The 19,152-nt window shown below is 57.6% G+C and overlaps 4 protein-coding genes across 4 annotated transcripts; 2 read left to right on the top strand and 2 right to left on the bottom strand.

Moving 5' to 3' along the window:
- Positions 1-1,122: 1,122 nt before the first annotated feature.
- Positions 1,123-2,406, bottom strand: ENH_00079430 (hypothetical protein, conserved; the record flags this gene model as incomplete). The annotated part of the gene is made up of 1 exon (XM_013583163.1): positions 1,123-2,406. One exon carries the CDS (start codon positions 2,404-2,406, stop codon positions 1,123-1,125), a length of 1,284 nt encoding a protein of 427 aa, XP_013438617.1.
- A 1,211-nt stretch (positions 2,407-3,617) lies between these two features.
- ENH_00079420 (hypothetical protein, conserved) lies at positions 3,618-4,028 on the top strand (the record flags this gene model as incomplete). The annotated part of the gene is given in 2 exon segments (XM_013583162.1): positions 3,618-3,629; positions 3,633-4,028. Coding segments are annotated over 2 exon segments (408 nt in total).
- A 900-nt stretch (positions 4,029-4,928) lies between these two features.
- ENH_00079410 (hypothetical protein, conserved) lies at positions 4,929-6,347 on the top strand (the record flags this gene model as incomplete). Its single annotated transcript, XM_013583161.1, has 1 exon — positions 4,929-6,347. The coding sequence occupies one exon, from the start codon at positions 4,929-4,931 to the stop codon at positions 6,345-6,347; it is 1,419 nt and encodes a 472-aa protein (XP_013438615.1).
- Positions 6,348-6,918: 571 nt separating this feature from the next.
- Positions 6,919-18,721, bottom strand: ENH_00079400 (hypothetical protein, conserved; the record flags this gene model as incomplete). The annotated part of the gene is made up of 19 exons (XM_013583160.1): positions 6,919-8,413; positions 8,527-8,812; positions 8,977-9,277; positions 9,499-10,018; positions 10,272-10,618; positions 10,714-10,834; positions 11,037-11,176; positions 11,366-11,698; positions 11,891-12,157; positions 12,349-12,469; positions 12,581-13,778; positions 13,919-14,246; positions 14,383-14,602; positions 14,733-15,382; positions 15,534-16,017; positions 16,141-16,238; positions 16,351-16,503; positions 16,617-16,883; positions 17,027-18,721. 19 exons carry the CDS (start codon positions 18,719-18,721, stop codon positions 6,919-6,921), a joined length of 9,024 nt encoding a protein of 3,007 aa, XP_013438614.1.
- Positions 18,722-19,152: the final 431 nt, after the last annotated feature.

Here is a 19,152-nt window from a genome sequence, read left to right as displayed (position 1 = left end):
TAGGGCTGGCGCTGCTTGTCTAGATGCCGCTACAACTGAAAGCTACTACAAAAGCTGCAGTAGCAGTGAAGTGCACCAACCGCAGCACCAACGGGAGCAGCAGCAGATGCTACCGCTGCTACTGCAGGAGCCGGTGTAGATACTCTGCAGGAAGCTATGCGGTGTGTGCCGTACGATGCAGCCACGAATTCTCTCTGGCTTCTTTGCAGTCACTTGTTAATCCTTTAAGTAAGATCTGACTCAGTGTCATTCTACACCAGAACCGGCTACAGCAATGCCGCCGCAGCAGGCGTGCAGGAGTCCGCGCAGTGTCTTCAAAAGCCACTATCCCTTAGGATCGTACAAGGGAAGCTGCAGACCTTCCTGCCACCAATGCTGCTGCTACAGCGCTCGCTCTTGCTATTTCTGCAGAGACGGCTCAAGGCCTTCGTCTGGAGTTCTCGAGCGAGGGGTTCCTTCTGGCACAGCTCCGCTACAAGTGAGGGCTTTTCAGGGGCTAGAGTGTCGCGGCACTTCCTCCTAAAGTCAAGCAAACTGCACGCAGCCAATCTAGGAGCAAGTGATTGACATTTGCTTCCGCGTTGCTCACATATATGGTGAATGTTATTCAAACAGGAAGTAAAACTTAAAGTTTAGTGCTGCGAACATCACTTCTCGCTCGCATCGCTCGCATGCAAATGGGCTTGGCGAACTCGCCAAGCTCTCCCTTAGAGGTAAAGCTGACAAAGCGAAGCTTTGGAACTACAAAAGGAGAGAGAGGCAAGGATGAAACACAGGCCCTGCTGCGCGAAGATGTCTGCGCAGGTCTGACGAATCTCCACTTTTCCTGCGCTACGTGCTGCTGCCCTGCGCTGCGCCGGCTTCACAGGAGTTCCTGTGACATGGAGATGGCAGTTGCGCAGCAGAAACACGTGCTGCTGATGTTGCGGCTGTTGCAGCAGCAGGTGCTGCTGCTGCTGCTGCTGCTCCTGGCTCTGCAGCCGCCAATCCTGCCCGTGCTGGTGCTCCGGTTGCTTTCCTGGCTGCCCCAGCTGCAGCGGCCAGTAGCACCTGTTCTGCAGTAGCTTACGCAGCAGTAAGCTGCTGCAGCAGTACGCTGCTGCAGCAGTAAGCCTCCTTTAGCTACAATTCTCTTGGCGAACAAAACTCTTTCTCTCCACTACTCTGCGAGCAAAGCGCTTCCGCCCCTGCCCTGACCTGTTCGGGGGTCTCGCGTTCTGTACCTGCTGCCGGCGCTGCTGCTTGAGTGTTCGTTGCTGCCTCGAATGTTGCTGCTCCTGGTGTAGCTTCTGCTGAAGTCGTCTCCCTCTGGTGAACACTTTCCTCAGAGGAAGCTTCTGAGCTTCTCGCTGTCAGCATGCTGCCGCTGCTGACTCTGCTGCTCAAATTGCTGCTCCTCGGAGTTCTGAATACGCTCCCGGTGCTGCTGAAGCTGCCGTTGCTGTCACGTGCTGTGCTCCGAGGAGACGCAAAAGACAGCGAAACTGAACGGGGCCGGCTAGATGGGTGCTGCGCTTCCGGAGGCAACTCTTGACCTTGCTGCTGTTGACCTGCAGTTTTCGCTTTTGTTGCTGTTGCTGCTGCTGCTTCGGTTGCTCCAGCTTCTCGTTCGGCGCCCCGATCAAGTGAGGAGCTTGTGGGCTGATCCTGCCACTGAAGAGCCAGTGGCGGCGCATCTTCTTGGGTTGCATCTCCATCAACGTTCGAATGGCCTGCCACTTCCGAATGCTGCTGCTTTCTGCGGCTCTCTCGCTCCTGCTCCTGCGGGTGGCTCGGAGTCTGCAGCGCATCTGCCTCTCCCTGAGGGAGAGATGACAGGGGTTCAACTTTGCAAAGCCCCACAGAAGCCGCTGCGTTAGACCCCACATCCGGCGGATCTGCAGAGTGGCCAGGGTAGAGTTGACCCAACAAGGGTCTTGAAGGGTGCAGCCGCTGCTGCGGCTGGTGCTCTTGCTCGAGCTGCTGCTGCATGCGCATGAGGCTGGCCCATGACTTCTCAAAAGCCTCTTCTGCTGACCGGAGAAGAAGTAAAGAAGTTGAACGGTCCCGCAGCTCTACGTCTCCTGTTGCTCTGCTTGCCGCAGCAGCAGCCTCCGACTCCTTGTAACGAGTGCCGTCGCCAAAAAGCCCCTTTTTAGGCAAAGAAACTCGCAGTTCCTCTTCTCCCTCTTCAGGCACCACAGGAAGAGCCTCTCTGCCGCTGCAGAACGGATCTGAGCTACTGCTGCTGCTGGTGTCTCCCCTTAGCCTGCCCCTGCCGCTACTGTTGGAAGGTGCTATTTGGGCTATGGAGCTACGGGGGCTCTTCGGGTATGCCCCGCGTCCTGAAGACCCTTTGCCCGGTGGCTGTCTGCTGCTGCTGCTGCTGCTGCCGCTCCCTGCATCGACGCACTCCCCCACGTACATAAGAGATGGCCGGGCACTGCGGGGGATAGGGCAGACGGAGAGAAGACGGTAGCTCAGGACGGCTGCAGCAAGAAACAAATGCAGCAGCAGCAGCGGCAAATGCGAAAAAGAGGCAGGTGACGTGGGACCCACAAACGAAGCTACAAGAAGCACTGCGGAAATATTGAAGCCCTCCGCAATACGTAAAGCACCAACAAAGCCCTAATTGTTTCCTTCAATGGCGTATGAAAGACACAGAGATCTAGTGCAAGAGGCGTTCGTGCACGACGCAAACAGCAACGCCGCCAAGGGGCAACCAGCTGTAGCAGCAAAGGCCGAAGCTGCAACTAAAGCGGCACTATTATGGTGTCATGAAAGCACCTTACCCCGATGCTTCATGACGGCCTCTTGATGGGATGACTGCAAGTAGGAAACGAAACAGAAAGAGAGCACACCAAAAAGCATTCAGCGGCAGGAGTAGCAGCGAAGGGCCAGGAGCAGCAGCACTCGCCGACTAGTTGTGGGCAGCAGCAAAGACACTTTCGAGCAAAGCAGCAGCAATTGCAGAAGCCACAAGGCATAGCCTTCGTTGCAATAGCAACGCAGACAAGAAAAGGCAACTGGAAGGCTGCCGCAACACAGAAATGACGGCAGCGACAACAGGGACCCAATTGGCATAGAATCAGAACTGGGACAGCGAAGACAGCGTCAGTACCAATAAAACGGCAATTTTAAGCAGCCACATACTCTCCTTCGACGTGAACCGCAGCAGCCGCAGCAGCAGACTTGGAAACAGAGGGCTAGCATCCTGTTGCTGCGCCCTCTGGACTGAAGACCCTTGGTTGCGAGCCCAGCAAGGCGTTTATACAGCTCACATGCTGCTGTATGAGCCGTAGTAGCCTTAAGCTCGTGATCACTAGGGATGCAGCCAGACAGCAGCAGCAGTAGGGTCGTGAGTGCACTCCAGCAACATAGCAATCGGCTTTAGCAACAACAGCATCAACAAGCCCTGAGCTCCAGCCGAAGTCGCTCCCTTCAGTGTCAGCAGAAGACTCCTTGAATATCCTTGATATTCGCTCTAAGAAGCTGTCATGAAGCAGGATGGCCGCTTTAGGCGCTGCTGTGGTTGGCGCTGCTGCAGCTGCTGCCTGTGGAGCTGCTCCTATTGCTTCTTCGACAATTGGCTAATTTATTAGTTAGGATCGAGGAAAGAAAAAAAAATTGATCGTCCGATGCACTGCAGTTGAACAGCTGCTGTGCCGGAGCCAACCGATTGTGCCGCACTGGCAGCAAGGTTCGCTGCTGATGCTGTTACTGCAGCAGTAACTGCAGCAGCAAAAAAGCAGCTAACACAACCAAACACAAGAGAAAACCACTGGAAAAAATGCTTCCCGAAAATAACCATTTCGTGCAGACCTCTACACATGCACTTGTCTGGACAGCTCGATAGCAGCAGCGGAGGTCCAGTGGCCCTGGGCAGCGCCGACCAGTTCTTCTCCAGCGGCCAACATGAAATGGTCACTCCTGCAATATCAGACCTTGTAGGAAAAGCCTTCGTAAATATGTCTGTGACTTCCTATCACCCTTTCTCCTTTCCGCGCGGCCTCAGCCGACTCGCCCAACAGCACCGGAAACAGCAGTAGCAGCTACAACTGCGGCAGTCGCGAGTGACAAATTGAAGACGAACCACACAGACTTCCCCACCCGGTTAGTAAAACATATGGTCCCGTGTCATCCCAAGGAGCAGCAGCAGAGGCTGCAGCGACGGCAGCAGCAGCAGCAGCAGGCCGGCAGCAGGGTGTCTCCTCGAATGGTCAGCTGGCCGCTAGAGTCTCCCCCTGCAGCAGCTGCAGCGGCAACTGCTGCTGGAGCTGTCGTTGTTGTTGCTACACTCCACTAGGCGGTTTCCTTCGCTGCGGCAGCAGCAGCAGCACAGCAGCAGGACGACCGCAACATCGCGTTGCTGTCACTGCTGTGTTCTCACACGGGCTATTGCCTAGCTGAAGCCCCTAAGCCCTCAACTATCGCCTCCAAGTTCCGAGCCATCAGCTCCGAGCTGCACCCACTGAGCTTTGGCCCTTCTCCTTTCTCTAACACCCCTGCACGCACAGCAACGGCAGATACAGCAGCGACAGCGCCAGCTGCAACGGCAACGACGACGCGAGAAGTGGCAGCAGCAGCAGCAGCAGCAGAAACAGCAGCTGCAGCAACAGCAGTAACGTTAGTGACTGCCGTACAAGAGTGACAGACTCAAAGAACACCACAGCTACAACCCTAGTATTTTCAAGGAGTAGTAGTCGGCTGCAGCAACAGCAACAGCAGGATTGGCAGCAAAGCAGCAGCTGCGTCAGTAGAAGCAGACATGCATTTCGGAAGGTTTTTGCTTATACCCGCCGCCTGCGCACTTCCTGCAGTCAGTGTTTCCTTAAACGGAACAGCAAAAGACAGGAGGTCAGAAGCGGCTGCAGCAGCAAAGGCAGGGACAGCAGCAGCAAAAGCAATAACAGAAACGGCAGCAGCAGCCGCAACAATTTCCAACGAGAATGCACCGCAGCAGCAGCGCCTCCTCAGTTGAGAGGGCTCGCTCGGTTTCTCCCCTGGCATCAGTCGGGAGCCGCGTCGCCTCATCTCCAGCAGCCCCCCCCAGCAGCAGCAGCAGCGCCTGCAGCCACATTTGCAGAAGCATAGACTGGCTGGTGACGGAGTGTCTTTGCCCTCCCTTTGATTTGTCCTTTAAGCAGCGGCTGCGGCAGCAGCAGCGCTTCTTGCTGCTGTTCTTCGTCCTCAGCGCCGTGGCCGGTGCCTACCCTTTCTTTTTCCTTTCATATGTGGAGGCCCAGTACCCGCACATCAGGCCAGTCCATCTCCCAGACACAGCAGCACCAGCAGCACCAGCAAAAGAGGCTGCAGCAGCGGCGACTACCGCAACACCACCTACATGGAGCAGTGACCATTTCCTCGACAATGGCAAGGAGAAAAGCTCTGCGATGGATCCAGCTCCAGCATATGCTGCAAAAGCGGCTGGAGGTCCTGCAGCGGCAAGCCGAAGACTTCAATCCTCAGAAGGTCCAGCTACCTCAGAGAATAGAGCAGCAGAAGGAGAACGCCCACAACCGCCAGAAGTGCCCACAGCAGCAGCAGAAGATGCAACAGAACCAGCCGCAGAAGAAACCACAGCAGGAAATGCCTCCTCTATGTCTCTTATTAGTTTTGTTGCTTCCAAGACCGAGCATCTGTACAGCCTGGATCGAGGGCTGCTCTACTGCCTGCTGTTCTGGGGTTTGCTGCTGCTGCTGCCGTTCCAGGCGCTGCTGCTGCTGGTAGCGGTGGCTGTCTCAGCGCCGCCCACGGCGGGTCCGTCAAGTCCTCCGGGTGGGCCCATAAGCTTCTCCAGAGGCAGCACGGGGCCGGATTGTGTCAGTCGTATAGTTGCAGCGAATTCACGGTGGCTCTCTTGGAACTGCTGCTGCTGCTCGCCTGTGTTTGGGACACTTGCAGCTTTAAATGTCATGTCGTTTTTTGAAGCCGGGCCGCAGCAGAAGCCGCAGCTGGCCATTCTCGCTTGGTCGCAGCTAGCTATCAGTTTGCTGATCCATCTGCCCGTCGGGATACATGCAAGCAACGTGCTGCGGCTCTATGAGAGTGCCGTGTCACTGCAGCTGCTGCAGCACGCTCTAGAGACAGACCGGCATGCAGCACCGCCCGCGCTTCAGTCTAAGCTCCCTTCGAAGCGGCAGATAGAGCAGCAGCAGAAGCAGAAGCTGGAGGTGCAGGGGGACGAGACTTCTGCAGGCGGGTTCACAGAAAAGCTATACTATAGCAGCAACAGCAGCCGCTTGTTGCGGTCATTCGTGGAAAGAGGCCTCAAGGCCACTGCCGAAGAAACAGAGACAGAGGCAGAAGCAGAGCCGCTGCTTTCTAAGTCCCCTTCTCTTGAAGGCAGAGACCCCAGTGCCGTCTGATGAAGCGGCTGGTCGGCCAGCTAGCCAGTTAGCTACTTTTTTTAGCTTTACAGCTACGTACCTAGCTACTGAATAGCTAGCAAGCTATAGAGCTGGTTAACCGGGTCAGTGAGGCAGACAGCAGATCTCTGCAGCCATTAATATTGCTTTAGATTTTCTGGCTAGCTGGCTTTGAATATAGCTAGCCCGCTGACTGCCCCTGTTGTACTGAGCTAGCTGTTCAGCAGCTTGGCGATCTGGGGGCTCTGTCGCGGCTTTGAGCTGGTGGCTAACATGCCTGCAGCCGCTGTGCCTCAGCTCGCAGCAGGCGCTTGCCGCAACAAATGTTTAAAGTTTTTTGATTAGCGCCACTTTACTTTCTACTATCAGCAGCTACAGGAGTGGCTGGCGTCGCAGTGGAAACAGCAGAAAGGCCAGACTGAGCAATTTTAGGTGATGCAGAAGCCAGCAAGACAAGCCGCCAACATAAGCACCCGCACAAGCTATCAAAACAGCAGCAGCAACTTCAGCAGCAGAAACAGCCATAGGAACAAGTGCTAATTATTAAAAAAAACAATCTAGGAAACGGCCACTAGGGGCTGGTTTTTTGTTGCGGCGAACTCGCTGCTGCTGCTGATCTCACTTCTCGCCGCAGTTGCAGCAGCAACTGCTGCTGCTGCAAATCTCCCTCCCACGCTCTACGAAGCAACTGCTCACTGTCCGCATGCGAAGCTGCATCGTCAGGGCTTTCTTTCTGTTGTGGCTGCCCCTGCCACTGTTTCTGTCGTCGCCGCTCCAGCTGCTGCTGCACCAGAGCATGTAAAGACTTGCGCTGTGTCAGCAGCTCGTTGGGGGCAACAGAGTAGGGGGACGGAGGCAGTACTGCAGTGCGAACAAAGTCATCACCACTTTCGTCGCTGCTGCTATCGCTGTTGCTGCGTTTGCTGCTTCTGCTGCTCTTCCTGCTGCTGCTGCTGCTGATGATGCTGCGCCGCCTCACTGTTTGGCTGCTGGTGTCACTGAGCGCCCTGCTTCTTTCGCGACGCTGGCCGCTGGGGCTGCTGCTATTGTTGTAGGTTCGTCGCCCTGCGCTGGTCGTGCTCAGAGAGCGGCGCATAGATACGCTCAGCAGCTGCTGCCGTTTGCCCCTGCTACTTGCTGCGTCATCCAGCAAAGACCCGCTGCCAGGGCTGCTGCGCCAACGGCTACTATCAGTCCCTCTAACGCTGCTGCTGCTGCCGCTGCTATCAAATATTTCTGGGTGCATCTGTCTGAAAGGAAGATGGCTACTGCGCCGGCGAGGGGGCGAAACTGTATTGCTGCTGTTGGTGCTGCTGCTGCTGCTATTTGGTCGTGGGCCGGAGTGGTGCTGCGGTGGCTCCTCATGTAGCGGAGCCGCAGCCGCAGCAGCACCCGCATACATGGCTGCTGCCTCCTGCATGGGCTCGCCCTCTTCCTTCAAGTCCTCAAGATGAAGCGAACCGGTTGGCAGGGCAGGACTGTGAAGCCACATCTGCTGCTGCTGCTGCTGCTGCGATTGCTGCTGTTGCTGCTGGTCCCCGCCCGCTGCCTCTGCTTTGAAAAGGCGTGGCTCTGTCTGCTGCTCCTGCTGCAGCTGCTGCCGCCACCGCTGCTGCACTAGCACATCTTGCTCAGAGGTTTGGGAGTGGGAAAGAAAAGCCTGGCGGGAGAAGGAGAGACTCAAAGCCTCATCCTGCAGCTGCTGTTGCTGTGCCTGCTCTTGCTGGCGTGGAACTGTGGGCGCCAGCTCTGGCAATGCATCATCAGATGCGTCTGCTGCTGCTGCTGTCGCTGCTGCTGCGGGTCTCCCTTCGTCCCTCCACCTGAGCCGCTGCGAAGGGCCCGGCATAGACAGGGCTTCTCTGCTACCACTGGTGCTGCTGCCGCGGCTGCTGCTGATGCTCCTGCGGCTGCTGCTGGTGCTCCTGCGGCTACTGCTGCTGCTGCTGCTCAGGGAAGCTGCCCGCCTCCTGAGAGCCTGGGAGGGGTGCGGCAGTCCCAGCAGGTGTTGCTGTTGTTGCTGCTGTTGCTGGTGATGGAACGCTCCAATGCGCTGCAGCACAGCCCTGAGAGCCAAAGCGCCACAGAGTAGAGTTATGTGTTGCAGCGACTGCAGCAACAGCAGGTCTACCACCGCTAGAAGAAGCAAGAACAGGCAATTAACCAACACAAGACTTACTGTCTAGCAGCAGCCCTGTGTTTTGCTGCAACCTTCCAATACGTTAGAAACTTCCTCATTTGTTGCTGATGTCGCAGCAGCAACTGCCGCTGCAGCCGCTGCTGTGCTGCTTGGCGCCGCTGTTGACGCTGCAAGGCTAGGCCTTGCCATTCCCGCATCACACGCTCCAGCAAGACACCAGTAGCTAGCTGTTGCTTCTGCTGCAGCCGCTGCTGCAGCTCAGCTGCTGCTGTCCGAAGCCTGCGACTTTGCTCAGCGTAGCCTTTCCAAAAGGACACCACACGATCTGCACAAGCATGCAGGCACTGCAGCAAATGAAATGCCTAGCGGGGGCAGCTACAGCAGTGACCACGCCGCTGCAACAGACAAGGATCGCTGTCTAATTGACACGGACTGGCCAAAGCAGAGACGCAACAAGTGCCGTTGGAGCTCTTGCAGCACTAGTCTCACTTAGTTGTCGGATTTGTTGCAGCATAAAGAAGTGCTGCAACAGCGCGCTAGCTGCCTTTGCATAACGGGACAAAGAAAACCAGTGACTCCAAAAAGTGCGCAGCAGCAGACGACGGTGTCTTTGTTCCACTGCTGCAGCAGCAACGCCTAGCTGCTGGCCTTTTGCCGCAGCTGAGACCATTTGCTGGAAAAATATCCGAAGGGCGCGTTGCTGCTGCCGTTGCTGGACCTGCTGAGCGCAAGCGCGCAATCTTTTCTCCTCTTGCGTGTAAAAACGCCAGTGCTGCAGCACTGCTTTTTGCTACAGCACAGCAAGAGGACTCGCAGCAGCAGCAGGCGAATCAGCACAAGCAGCGGCGGCTTAACGCTGCAGTGCGGCACCTCATGCCAGGTCGTAATATGACGAAACTCCTAGATTGCAGCCGCATCACCCGGAGCACCCGTAGCAGCAAGGTCAGCAGCAGCAACAAAAGCATCTGAAGTAGCGGCACATTTCCAGCAGCAGCAACAGCTGCGCAGTACCTGACGTTCCTGGAGCAGCCCCAGGAAACTCTCCGCCCTGACAATGCACCATGCCTTCCACTCCTCCTCCTGCTGCTTTTCATGCAGCAGCAAGAGTACACGGCGCATTCTCCACTGTCGTTGCAGCAGCAGTGCCTGTTGCTGCAGCTGCTGCTCGTCTCTTACTTCGTCCAGCACCCTGCGCCACTCAGCAAACAAGTGCCGCTGCTGCAACAGCTGCAGCACAGCAGTAGCAGTTCGCCATCGCCGTTGCTGTTGCACTGCCTGGCACCAGCTTCGCAGACATCCCAACAGCAGCAGCTGAGGCCCTGTCTCTTCTCGCAGTTGCCGCAGTAGTGCTGCTGCTCCTGCAGCGCGCTGTCGCGCTCTAGCAAAATGCTGCCATGCATGAAACGACCTTTTTAGACACTCAAGCTGCTGCCTTCCTGCGCATGCTGCAGTGAATTGCTGCAGCTGTTCCTGCTGCAGTGCATGTCGATGCATGAGCTGCAGTACCATGCTGCACCGAGACTCGACTGTCCTGAAAGGAACAGCAGCAGCAGCAGCACTACACACACCATGAGCCCTCAAAGCTACGTAATGGTGCATAAGAGCTCTGTGCAGCAGCAGTAAGAGCAGTAACAGCAGCAACAGCAGCACCAGCAAACATGTTTGGTCTTGTGTTCTGTGTTTTCGCACCTCACCCTATACATGCCATCCTCTTCCACGCTCTGTTTTAGTGTTATTCTGTCTGCCTATTTGTCTATGGCTCTTTTCATTCCTTCAGCACTTACTGCTTCACGCGGTGCAAGCTCTTCTGCAGCTGCTGGCCTGCTGCTGCGCGCAGCAGCTGCTGTAGCTTCTTGCTGAGCGCAGCTCTCTGCTGCAGACATTGCAGTGCCTCCCGCTGCTGCTGTTGCTGCAGCCGGCGAACGCATGCAACAATTAACAAGACGCTCCGTGACAGAGCCGCAGCAAAGCGTAGCGCAGCAAAGGCTCGCTGCTGCAGCTGCTGACGATAGAAGCAGCAGGACTGCAGCAGCTGGTGCCATGCATGCAGTAGCAACAACTTCTCCTGCTGCTGTCGACGCTGCTGCAGCAACTGCATTTGCAGCTGCCTCTGCGCGTTCAACCGCAGAGCCTGAAGCAGCAAAAGCAGACAGCAAACGCGGGCTTTGGTGAAGCTGCTGCTGTCATGGACCAGCAATATTCAGTGGCGCAACAGCGGGAGCGTACTTGAATTACTGTAGCAGCAACCTGCTGCTGCCGCTGCAGCAGCGCCCGCCAAGCTAGCTGCTCCAAAAGAGCGTGCCGCTGCTGGAGCCAACGCCATTGCGAAAATGCATGCAACAGCAGCCTGAAATAGCAGCTCAGCAGCACAGCGCACTGCACCGGCACCGGCGCTGACAGCAAGTGCAGCAGTGACGCACAGCATCAGTGGCGATAGCACACACGGGCTGAAACGGAATTTGCAGCCGTTTCAGCAACAAGAGCAGGTGCAGCAGCAGCCAGCGGCAAGTGAAGAAGCTCTAACGTCAGCAGCAGCAACACCGGCAGACCTATGGGTGCGTTTTTCGTCTACTGCAGCAGCAGCTCGTTGCATCTTTGCTGCGTTCTTCCAAGCCGAGAACAAGTACAGCAAACGGCGGAGCCTGCATGCGTTGAGGCAGCGCACCTCCAACGCCCGGCGAGCAGCTATCTGCAGAAGATAAGCAGCAGCACCCGCAGCACACGCAGCAGCAACAATAGTGGCAAAGGCACAGAAAGCTGCAAAGATAAGCCCTATAGACGGCAGCAGTAGCTGATGCATGCTTGCTTGCTGTGTGCCCTGACCCATCTGTGAGACCACTGCGCAGCAGCAATCATATTTGAGAGAAGCAAGACAGACCTCCCTCAGGGCCTGGAAAGTCCTGCATGCTGCTGCAGCAGCTCGCCTTTGGAGCAGGCGCTGCAGCCTGTAAGCCAAGAGCCAGAGCTTGAATACACGACCAGCAAGGGCCTTGCCGTAGGTTCCCTGCAGCAGCTGCCGCTGTTGCAGCAGGAGTATCTGCTGCTGCCTCTGCTGCTGCCTTGTTGTTGCCAGATCCTTCCAGGCAGAGAAGACTCGGTTGAGCCGCAGCAGCACAGCAGCAGCAGCACCGACTGTTCTCAATGCAACAGCACGGCGCCGCTGCAGTAGCAGCAAGCGCCATCGCTCGAATACCTCGTGCTGTGTGCGGATCTGCAGCAACATGCAAAAGTCAGGGCACAGAGCTGCTTCTGCTGCGTATGCCTCTGCTGCTGCAGAATGTGCTGCTCCAATGACTGCTGCAGCCCCCCACGCTTCCGGAGCTAGCCACAGAAAGCAGCGCGAGGAAGCCGGCCATCGTGCACTCTTGCTGCCTGCTGCTAGCTCTGCTGATAATGTCCTTACGGCTTGTTGAATGGTGGCGCAAGCTTGGCACCACTCGAGCCGCCGGCGTCGGTTGACTGCCAGCAGTAGCGCAGCAAAGGCCCGCTGCAGCAGCTGCTCCTTCAGCCTGCTGGAAAAAACATTTAGCCGGAGCTGCTTCCAGCCGTGCCGCAGCAGCGGCAAACGCTGCGGCAGAAGTGCAGCAGCCACAACACGACGCGCGCGAGCACAAAAACGCCACTCAAGCAACAGCTGCTGCAGCATTCGCCGCTGTTGGCGACGCTGCACCTGCAGCACAGTCAATGGATAACCCAAGAAACAAGAATAAAAAGGCGCAATCAGAAGTCCCACAGATCGGCACAAGTTAGGGGAGCACACAGCAGCAGCAGCTGCAGACGGAGCCGCAAAGCAGTAGCAGCCGCAGGCGGAGGAGCAAAGCATCAGCAGCCGCAGAGGGAGCAGCAAGCCAGCAGCAGCACCTCCTTCTCAAGCCGCTGCAGGCGTGTTGTAGAAGTCCACGAACGCAGCGTTTCAGAACTGACACGAGCTACCGATAAAGCAGCAGTAGCGGCTGCTGCCCGTTTCAAGCGGCGCTGCTTCCTGCAACAGCAGCAACGCCAACAGCAGTAGCGAGACTAAGTTACTGTCTGCTGCAGCACTGACTAAGCTAAAGCTCGGGCCAAGCTAATGGAGATAGGCGTGGGAGCGCACGTGGTCCATTCCCTCCAAGCAGTCAGAGCCACTGTGCAAATGGAACGCTGCTGCTGCTTCTGCACAATTGAAATAGCAGCAGCACAACGCTTCACGCGGGGGTGGGCCAAAACATGCCAGCTAGTGAATAACCGCCGCAGCAGCAACAGTGATAGCTGCTGCGCCGCAGCAGCAGCAGCGCGTACGCGCTTCTGCCATATGCTGCGCCAAGCGTGCCATGTGTCCCGCTGCACCAGCTGCTTTTGCTTCTGCCACAGCAGCAGCATCTGTTGTTGTTGCTGCTGCCGCCGTAGCAAGTCTGCTGTTTTATACTGACGCCACAAACAGAAGCAGCGCCGAACCACCCGGACAGAGTGCCAAGCTGCTGCCAGAAGTCCCTGAGGCAGTGACAGTTTCCACTGAGTGCTGCTGCTACTGTAGGCGTCATACTGCTGCTGCTCAGAAGCGCTGCTCAAGTCAGGGTCACTTTGCTGCACCAGCACCGACTGACTGAGCAGCAGCACCTGCTGCTGCTGCGGCAGGCAACACCTTTCCTTTTGGAAGGCGTCGATGCACGCGTCTACAGCTTCTGTATTTGCTGTTGCTGTTGCCGTGGCAGAGATCTCCCGCAGCAGCAGCAGCACCGCACAGCTGCTTCGGCGAGAAGCCAACAGGTCTTCCGGATCAGCAACAGTTGAGTCTTGCGAGGCCCACAAACCCTCTGCTGTTGCTTCTTTGTCTTCTGCTGCTGATAATGCTTGCGCGTTTTTCTTTTCAGATCTACGAGCTGCAGGGAGCTGCAGAGGAGGCGGAGAGCACAGGGCTTGCTCCTGCTGCTGCTGCTGCTGTAGAGACATCGCGGACTCAGGCGCTGCCGTTGACGGGGTTGGCTGCCGCAGCTTCTGCTGCTCTTGCTCTTGCTGCTGCGGGTCTGGTCCGGACAAAGACAGTTCGCCAGCAAGAGACTGCAGCAGTGCACGGGAAACTAGTGGCAGGGGCAGGTGAGCACGCGCGGCATCTGCGTTTGCTGTTTCAGTTGCAGCTCTCGTCGTAGCAGGGAGCAGCGGCAGCTGCAGCGGCAGCAACAGCAGGGCATGCAACAGCCGCAGCCGCAGCACCTGCTGCCGCCGCGCCCTATTCTTCAAGCGAGAAAAAACTAGCCTAAGAGTCCGCAACGCCGACTGCTGACGGACAGCCTCTGCAGCAACAGCAGCAAAACCTGAACAATTCGTGCACTTAGGAGCAGCAAGGACAGCGCTGTTTATCAGACTGGCTTAGAGCCAAGAAGAGCAACGGCAGCATGAGCGGCAGGCACGGCAGCAGCAACAGCAGCACTATGGCGACAAAGCCGTTCCTCACCAGCAGCTAAACGGCGCCGCCGAGCCGCGGCAGCAGCTTTCTGCCACTGCAGCAGCAGCGTGAAAAGCAGTTTCTTCCTGCTTCTCTCCTGGAACGTTGCAGCTGCTTCCTGTTGCTGCACTGGCCGCAGCAGCCGCTGAAGCCAAGCAACTAGCACCTTTTGCTGCATTCTCATGCCATGCAACAGCTGCAGCTCCTGCTGCTTCTGGCGTAGCTCCTGCTTCCTCTGCTGCAGCTGTCGTCTCACTTGGAGCTGGTCTCTCCACGCCGCAAGCACCTGGAGAAGCAATGCTTTTTTACGCCGTCTCACCGCGGCAGCAGCTTGTAGCTGTATAGGAGCGCATGAAACGCAGAAACACGCCTAGCACGCCGCTGCTGGGCCCTCTGTGCGTGTGCCCCCTTTGGTGCTACTGCCGCTACTACTGCTGCTGCTGCTGCGGCGGCGAACACAGTCACAAACTCACTGTTTGCTGCTGGCATCTCTCCCAGTGTAGCGCCAGCTGCTGCCACCCAAACCGCAACCTCGCCATACGCGATGCTCGCGAGAGTAACAGCAGCAACAGCAGCAACACCGAGGCATGCTTTGCATGTAACCGGAGTGCAACAACACCAGCGCGCTGCTGCAGCCGCTTCTCCACTGCAGCAAGAAAGCGGCCAGCCGCAGAGAAGCGGGCGCACATCCGCCTGGGGCACAACATTGCATCAGCAGCGCAGCAGCAGCACGTGAATGTCCCATGTAAGTTACAAGGTGCCGCAGCCCGTGCTGCAGCAGCAGCCACCGGCAACGGCCATGCAATGCAGCAGCAACACCTACCAGGCTGCAAAACACCTGCGTAGACCTTCCTGCGTTCTATGCTGCTGCAGCTGCAGGACCTTTGCTGCTGCCTGCTGCAACAGCTGCTGGTGTTGTGCAGCAGAGCGCCATAGCAGCCAGTACCGCCGCAGCAGCAACCTGTTGCTCTTCTCAACTAGCGGCCGTGCACGTTGCTGCAGTGCTGCCTCTGCGGCAGCATGCGCGCGCAGCTGCTGCAATGCAAGCCGCGCTCTGTAGCGAGCAGCAAACGCCGAAAGTCGCAGCAGTTGCTGCTGAAGATGCAAGGCTTGGCGCCATTGGCTCCACGTTTGGCGCAGCAGCTGCTGCTTCTGCCGGCGCTGCTGTGCCTCCACAGCTTGCTGCTCGAGCGGGCTTCGCGCTGCCGCTGCTCGCATGCGGCTAAATGCGCTGTGCAGCCTTTCCCGGTGCTGGCGATCCAGCAGCTCCAGCCCCTGCCGTATCCGGCCGCTCCTTTGCTGCTGGCTTTGCCAGTGCTGCTTCCAGCCTGTGAATGCTGCAGCAAGTCTTCTCTTTTCTGCGTTCTGCTGCAGCTGCAAGCCGCAGCAAGTTGTTGCTGCACGTAGCCGCCAGGCGAGGAGGATCCGCCGCAGCCACCCGTGTAGCACAGCACCCCTTGCACGCAAGATTCGCTGCAGGCAGAAACAGCAGCAGCAGTAGCAGCAGCAACATCAGCAGGAGTGCCACAATCAGTAGCAATGCGTGCACAAGAGAAAGGAGAGGCGCGCACTTTAGTACTGAGCAAGCATGCCCACCAAAAATTACAAAAAGGCCGCAACTCACCAGCCTAACAGAAGTAAGGAGAGACCGCCATGCTTGAAAAGACTGCTGTACAATGTGCTGCTGCTGCTGCTGCTGCAGTGCTTCTTCACTTTTCTGTAGTTTCCCAGCCTGTTTCCACAACAGCCACGCACTGCGTAGCAAAAGCCGCCCCAAGCATGCGGCAAGCGTATGCGCCGCTGCTGACGCTACCTTGCGCTGCTGCTGTCGCTGCCTCCAGAGGCTGAAGTAGTGCTGCTGCATCAGCTGCTGCCGCCGTTGCTGCAGGGCGGCTTGCTGTTCCCGCAGGTATTTCTGGTGTTTCTCCGCTGCTCTCCACAGTGCGAAGAGTGATCTCAGTTGTTGCTGCGCCCGCCGCTGTTGCAGCAGCAAACCCATCTGCTGCAGCGCAGTAGCAGAAGCCGCCAGTACCCACCACAAGCGCAGCACATGCCGCCGTTGCACTTGCTGGCAGACCAGTCGGGCCTCTCGCAGCTTCTTTGCCTCTCTGCACGCAAGAAGCAGCAGCAGCTGTGGCAGCTGCATATCAACTAAAAGCAACGCAGGATAAGAAGATTCAGCAGGCAGTTAAGGGCAGAAGCAGGCGATGCTGGAGCAGCAGCAAACTCACCCTACATTCTCTCTGAGGGACCAGAAAGCGCGGCGCAGCAAGTGCTTCTGTTGAAGCAAGGAAGCTGCTTCGTTGCAAGCAGCAGCGTGGCGACGCGCCTGAGGCAAATCTCCAGCAACTACAAGTGTTTCAAGACAACAACGGCCAGATAGCTAGCTAGCTAGCTAGTCAGCCAGTAATTGCTGCTGCAGGTAAGGAGCCGAGATGCACCTGGTATGCCCTCTGAAGCTGGGTGAAAAGGCACCTAAGCCGCGTCAGTCGCAGTGCAGAAGCCGCAGCCGCCTGCTGCTGTTTCTCCTCGGCTGCTGCTGTCGCGAAGAGGCGCAGAGCAGAGAATGCCCGGCACTGCAAAGAAGTCGTGCGCTGCAGCAGCAACACCAGCAGCAACACCACGGAGGCTGCAGCACTCGTGGGCACGTATGAACAGCAGCAAACGCGAGGCAACAGCGCCAGCAGAGCTGGCAGCATCTGCGCACCTGCTGCAGCAAAGCATGGCACCGTTGCCTAAACGAGGCGTAGCGGAGGCAGCGCTGCCTCCATTCCGCCCAAGCACACTGCAACAGAGTCCTGTTGCTGATTGCTGCAGCAGCACAATGCAGCCTCTGCAGCATCTGCTGCCTGGCCGTGACTGCAACTAGCGCCTCGAAAGCAACGCGCAACAAGCGCTGTTGCTGCTGCTGCCGAAAAGCAGCAGCGGCAGCAGCCCACTGCTTCCATGCACGAAAACTGTTGCGCAGCAGCTCCTGCAGCACCAGCAGCAGCAGCCCACCAGCAGCATAACCCATGGCAGCAAAGCGGATTTCAGCTGCAACACACTCTCGGCAGCTGCTCTAGGGCTGCAGCAACAGCAGCCACACCAAAAGAAGCAACAGCAGCTCCGGCCTACCCTTTTCAAGATCCTCGCCACAGCAGGTGCGTGTTGCAGCAACCTCGTAGGGTGTATAGGCAGCTCTAAGGGCACAAGAGATAAGACATGTAAGGCAGGTGCAGGGAGATGGGGCAGGCCCCTGCTACTGGTGGCCTCCAGCACAGCCTGAGCTAAGGTCCGCTGCTGCTGCTGCGGTTGCTGCTGCTGCTGCTGCTGCTGCAACGCATGCAGCACAACAAAGCGCACAATGGCCAGCGTTGCTGCTGCGCTGCGATATGGAGCTACAGACGCTGCCTCCTGGCAGTTTGCGGCTGCAGCAGACCGCCACTCCAGCAACACCACATGCATGCGCAGCAGAGAAACTCGATTTGCTGCTGCTGCTGCTGCTGCTCGAAGCCGTTGCTGCATCCAGCAGTATTGCCGAAGCAGCAGCAGCACCTTGCATTGGAGACCGCGTTGCTGCAGCGCAGCTGACAACCGTAGGCGGAGTGTGTTACTGTCACCTTGCTGCTGCTGCTCCTGCTTCCACACCTGCCACACCTCCTGCAGCAGCATTTGCTGTTGTTGCTGACGCAAAGAAGCAGCAATAGAAGCAAGCTGCCAGGCTCGCCGCCGCTGAGGCAGAAAGGCGTAGCGCCAAGCGTGGAATGCTTCGCTCTTAAGTCTGCTGCTACCGCTGCTGGTGCGCCAGTGCTGCTGCAGCAGCTGCTGCTGCCTCAAGTGATGCAGTGCTCCTCTCAGTGCATGTAGTCGTGCAAATCGGCATATAACGGCAAGTGCAGACTGCTGCTGGCGCTGCTGCTGCTGCTGTCGCCGTTGCTCTGCTGCCGCTTTCGCAGCAGCAGCCCAGCACCGAAAAATGCTCTGCTGCAGCAGGAAGTTGCTGGTGCGGCAAACCTTTTCCGCTGCAGCAGCCTCAGTGGCCGTTGCGGCTGCTGTTTGTGAGTGCCATTGCTGCAGCAGCTGCTTCCCGTGACGTTGCAGCAATGCTCCGTGAAGCTTCTCAAGCCGACACACTCCCTGCTGTATACGCTGCTGTTGCCGCTGCTGCCCTGGGGGATGATATGCAACGATCTCTAGCGTGAGCTGCGGAACACCTGTTGCCTCTTGCTGCTGCATTTCTGGCTGCTGCTGTTGGTGACGGTTCAACTGCGGCTGCTGCTGCAGCAACTGTTGCTGTTGCAGTTGCTGTTGCAATAAGGGCCAGTGCTCTGACAAAAGTTGGTGAAGGTGAGACCCCCGGGATGATGAAGGGTCTATGCCGTGCTGCCGCAGCAGCGAATCCATTTGAGATGCGGGAAGAGAGAGTGGCAAAGCTGATTGCACTTGTTGCTGGTGCTGCTGCTGTTGCTGCTGCCGCTGGATGTGCAGCACGCGGGCTACTGCAGCAGCGATCAGCTGAGTGTCTGTTGCTGCTGCGGGATCCACAGGAGCTGGGGCAGCACTTATAGCAGCCACACGACTCCCTTGCCTTTGCTGCTGCTGCTTGGGCTGCCGCTGACTCGCTGCGTCCGATCGACTGCAGCATCCTCTGGAACTGTTCTCTACAGTTTTATTTGCTCGACCACGCGTCTGTTGTGTCTGCAGCATCGGCTGTGAATGGACACAGCAGCTGCTGCTGCTGCATCTGCTGCAGGAGGCAGCAGCAGCAGCAAGAAGTGGCTGAGCGCCAGGCAACAGGGCCCCTGCCGCTGTGGGAGTCGGGCGCGGCATGGCTTTGGATGCGGTTCATGGTCCTCACAGGATTCTAGTGCTGCCGCTCTGAGTGCTTCTGCTCCTTTGCTACTGCGGCTGAGTGTCTCGCTGTGTCTGCCGCCTTTGTCGCTGTGTAAGCGCACGCAGAGAACTAGTTGCAGCAGTCAAGAACAGCACGGATTCGGCTGCAGCGGCAAATGGCTGTCTGAGGCTGGCGCAGCACCTCTTTAGAGGCAGCGGCTGATGCTGCTGCAATTGTTGCTGCTGCCGCTGCGGCGGCGCGAAGTCCAGCTGCAACCATGAAGCCGCTAGTTAATAACTAATTTAGTTTCGTCCCATCAGGCACTGCTGCTGGCACCGCCGACCACCAACACCACAGTCCCAACCACCCTGCGCATGCTCGCCAATGGCAGCAGCGCTGCTACTGGAACGACAGCAGCAGCTGACGC

This window comes from Eimeria necatrix, genomic scaffold, assembly GCF_000499385.1.
Source record: "Eimeria necatrix Houghton genomic scaffold, Enh_scaff84, whole genome shotgun sequence".
NCBI classification, from domain to species: Eukaryota; Apicomplexa; class Conoidasida; order Eucoccidiorida; family Eimeriidae; genus Eimeria; species Eimeria necatrix.
The sequence above is the reverse complement of the archived record's forward strand: the minus strand, read 5'-3'. Positions and strand labels throughout refer to the sequence as shown.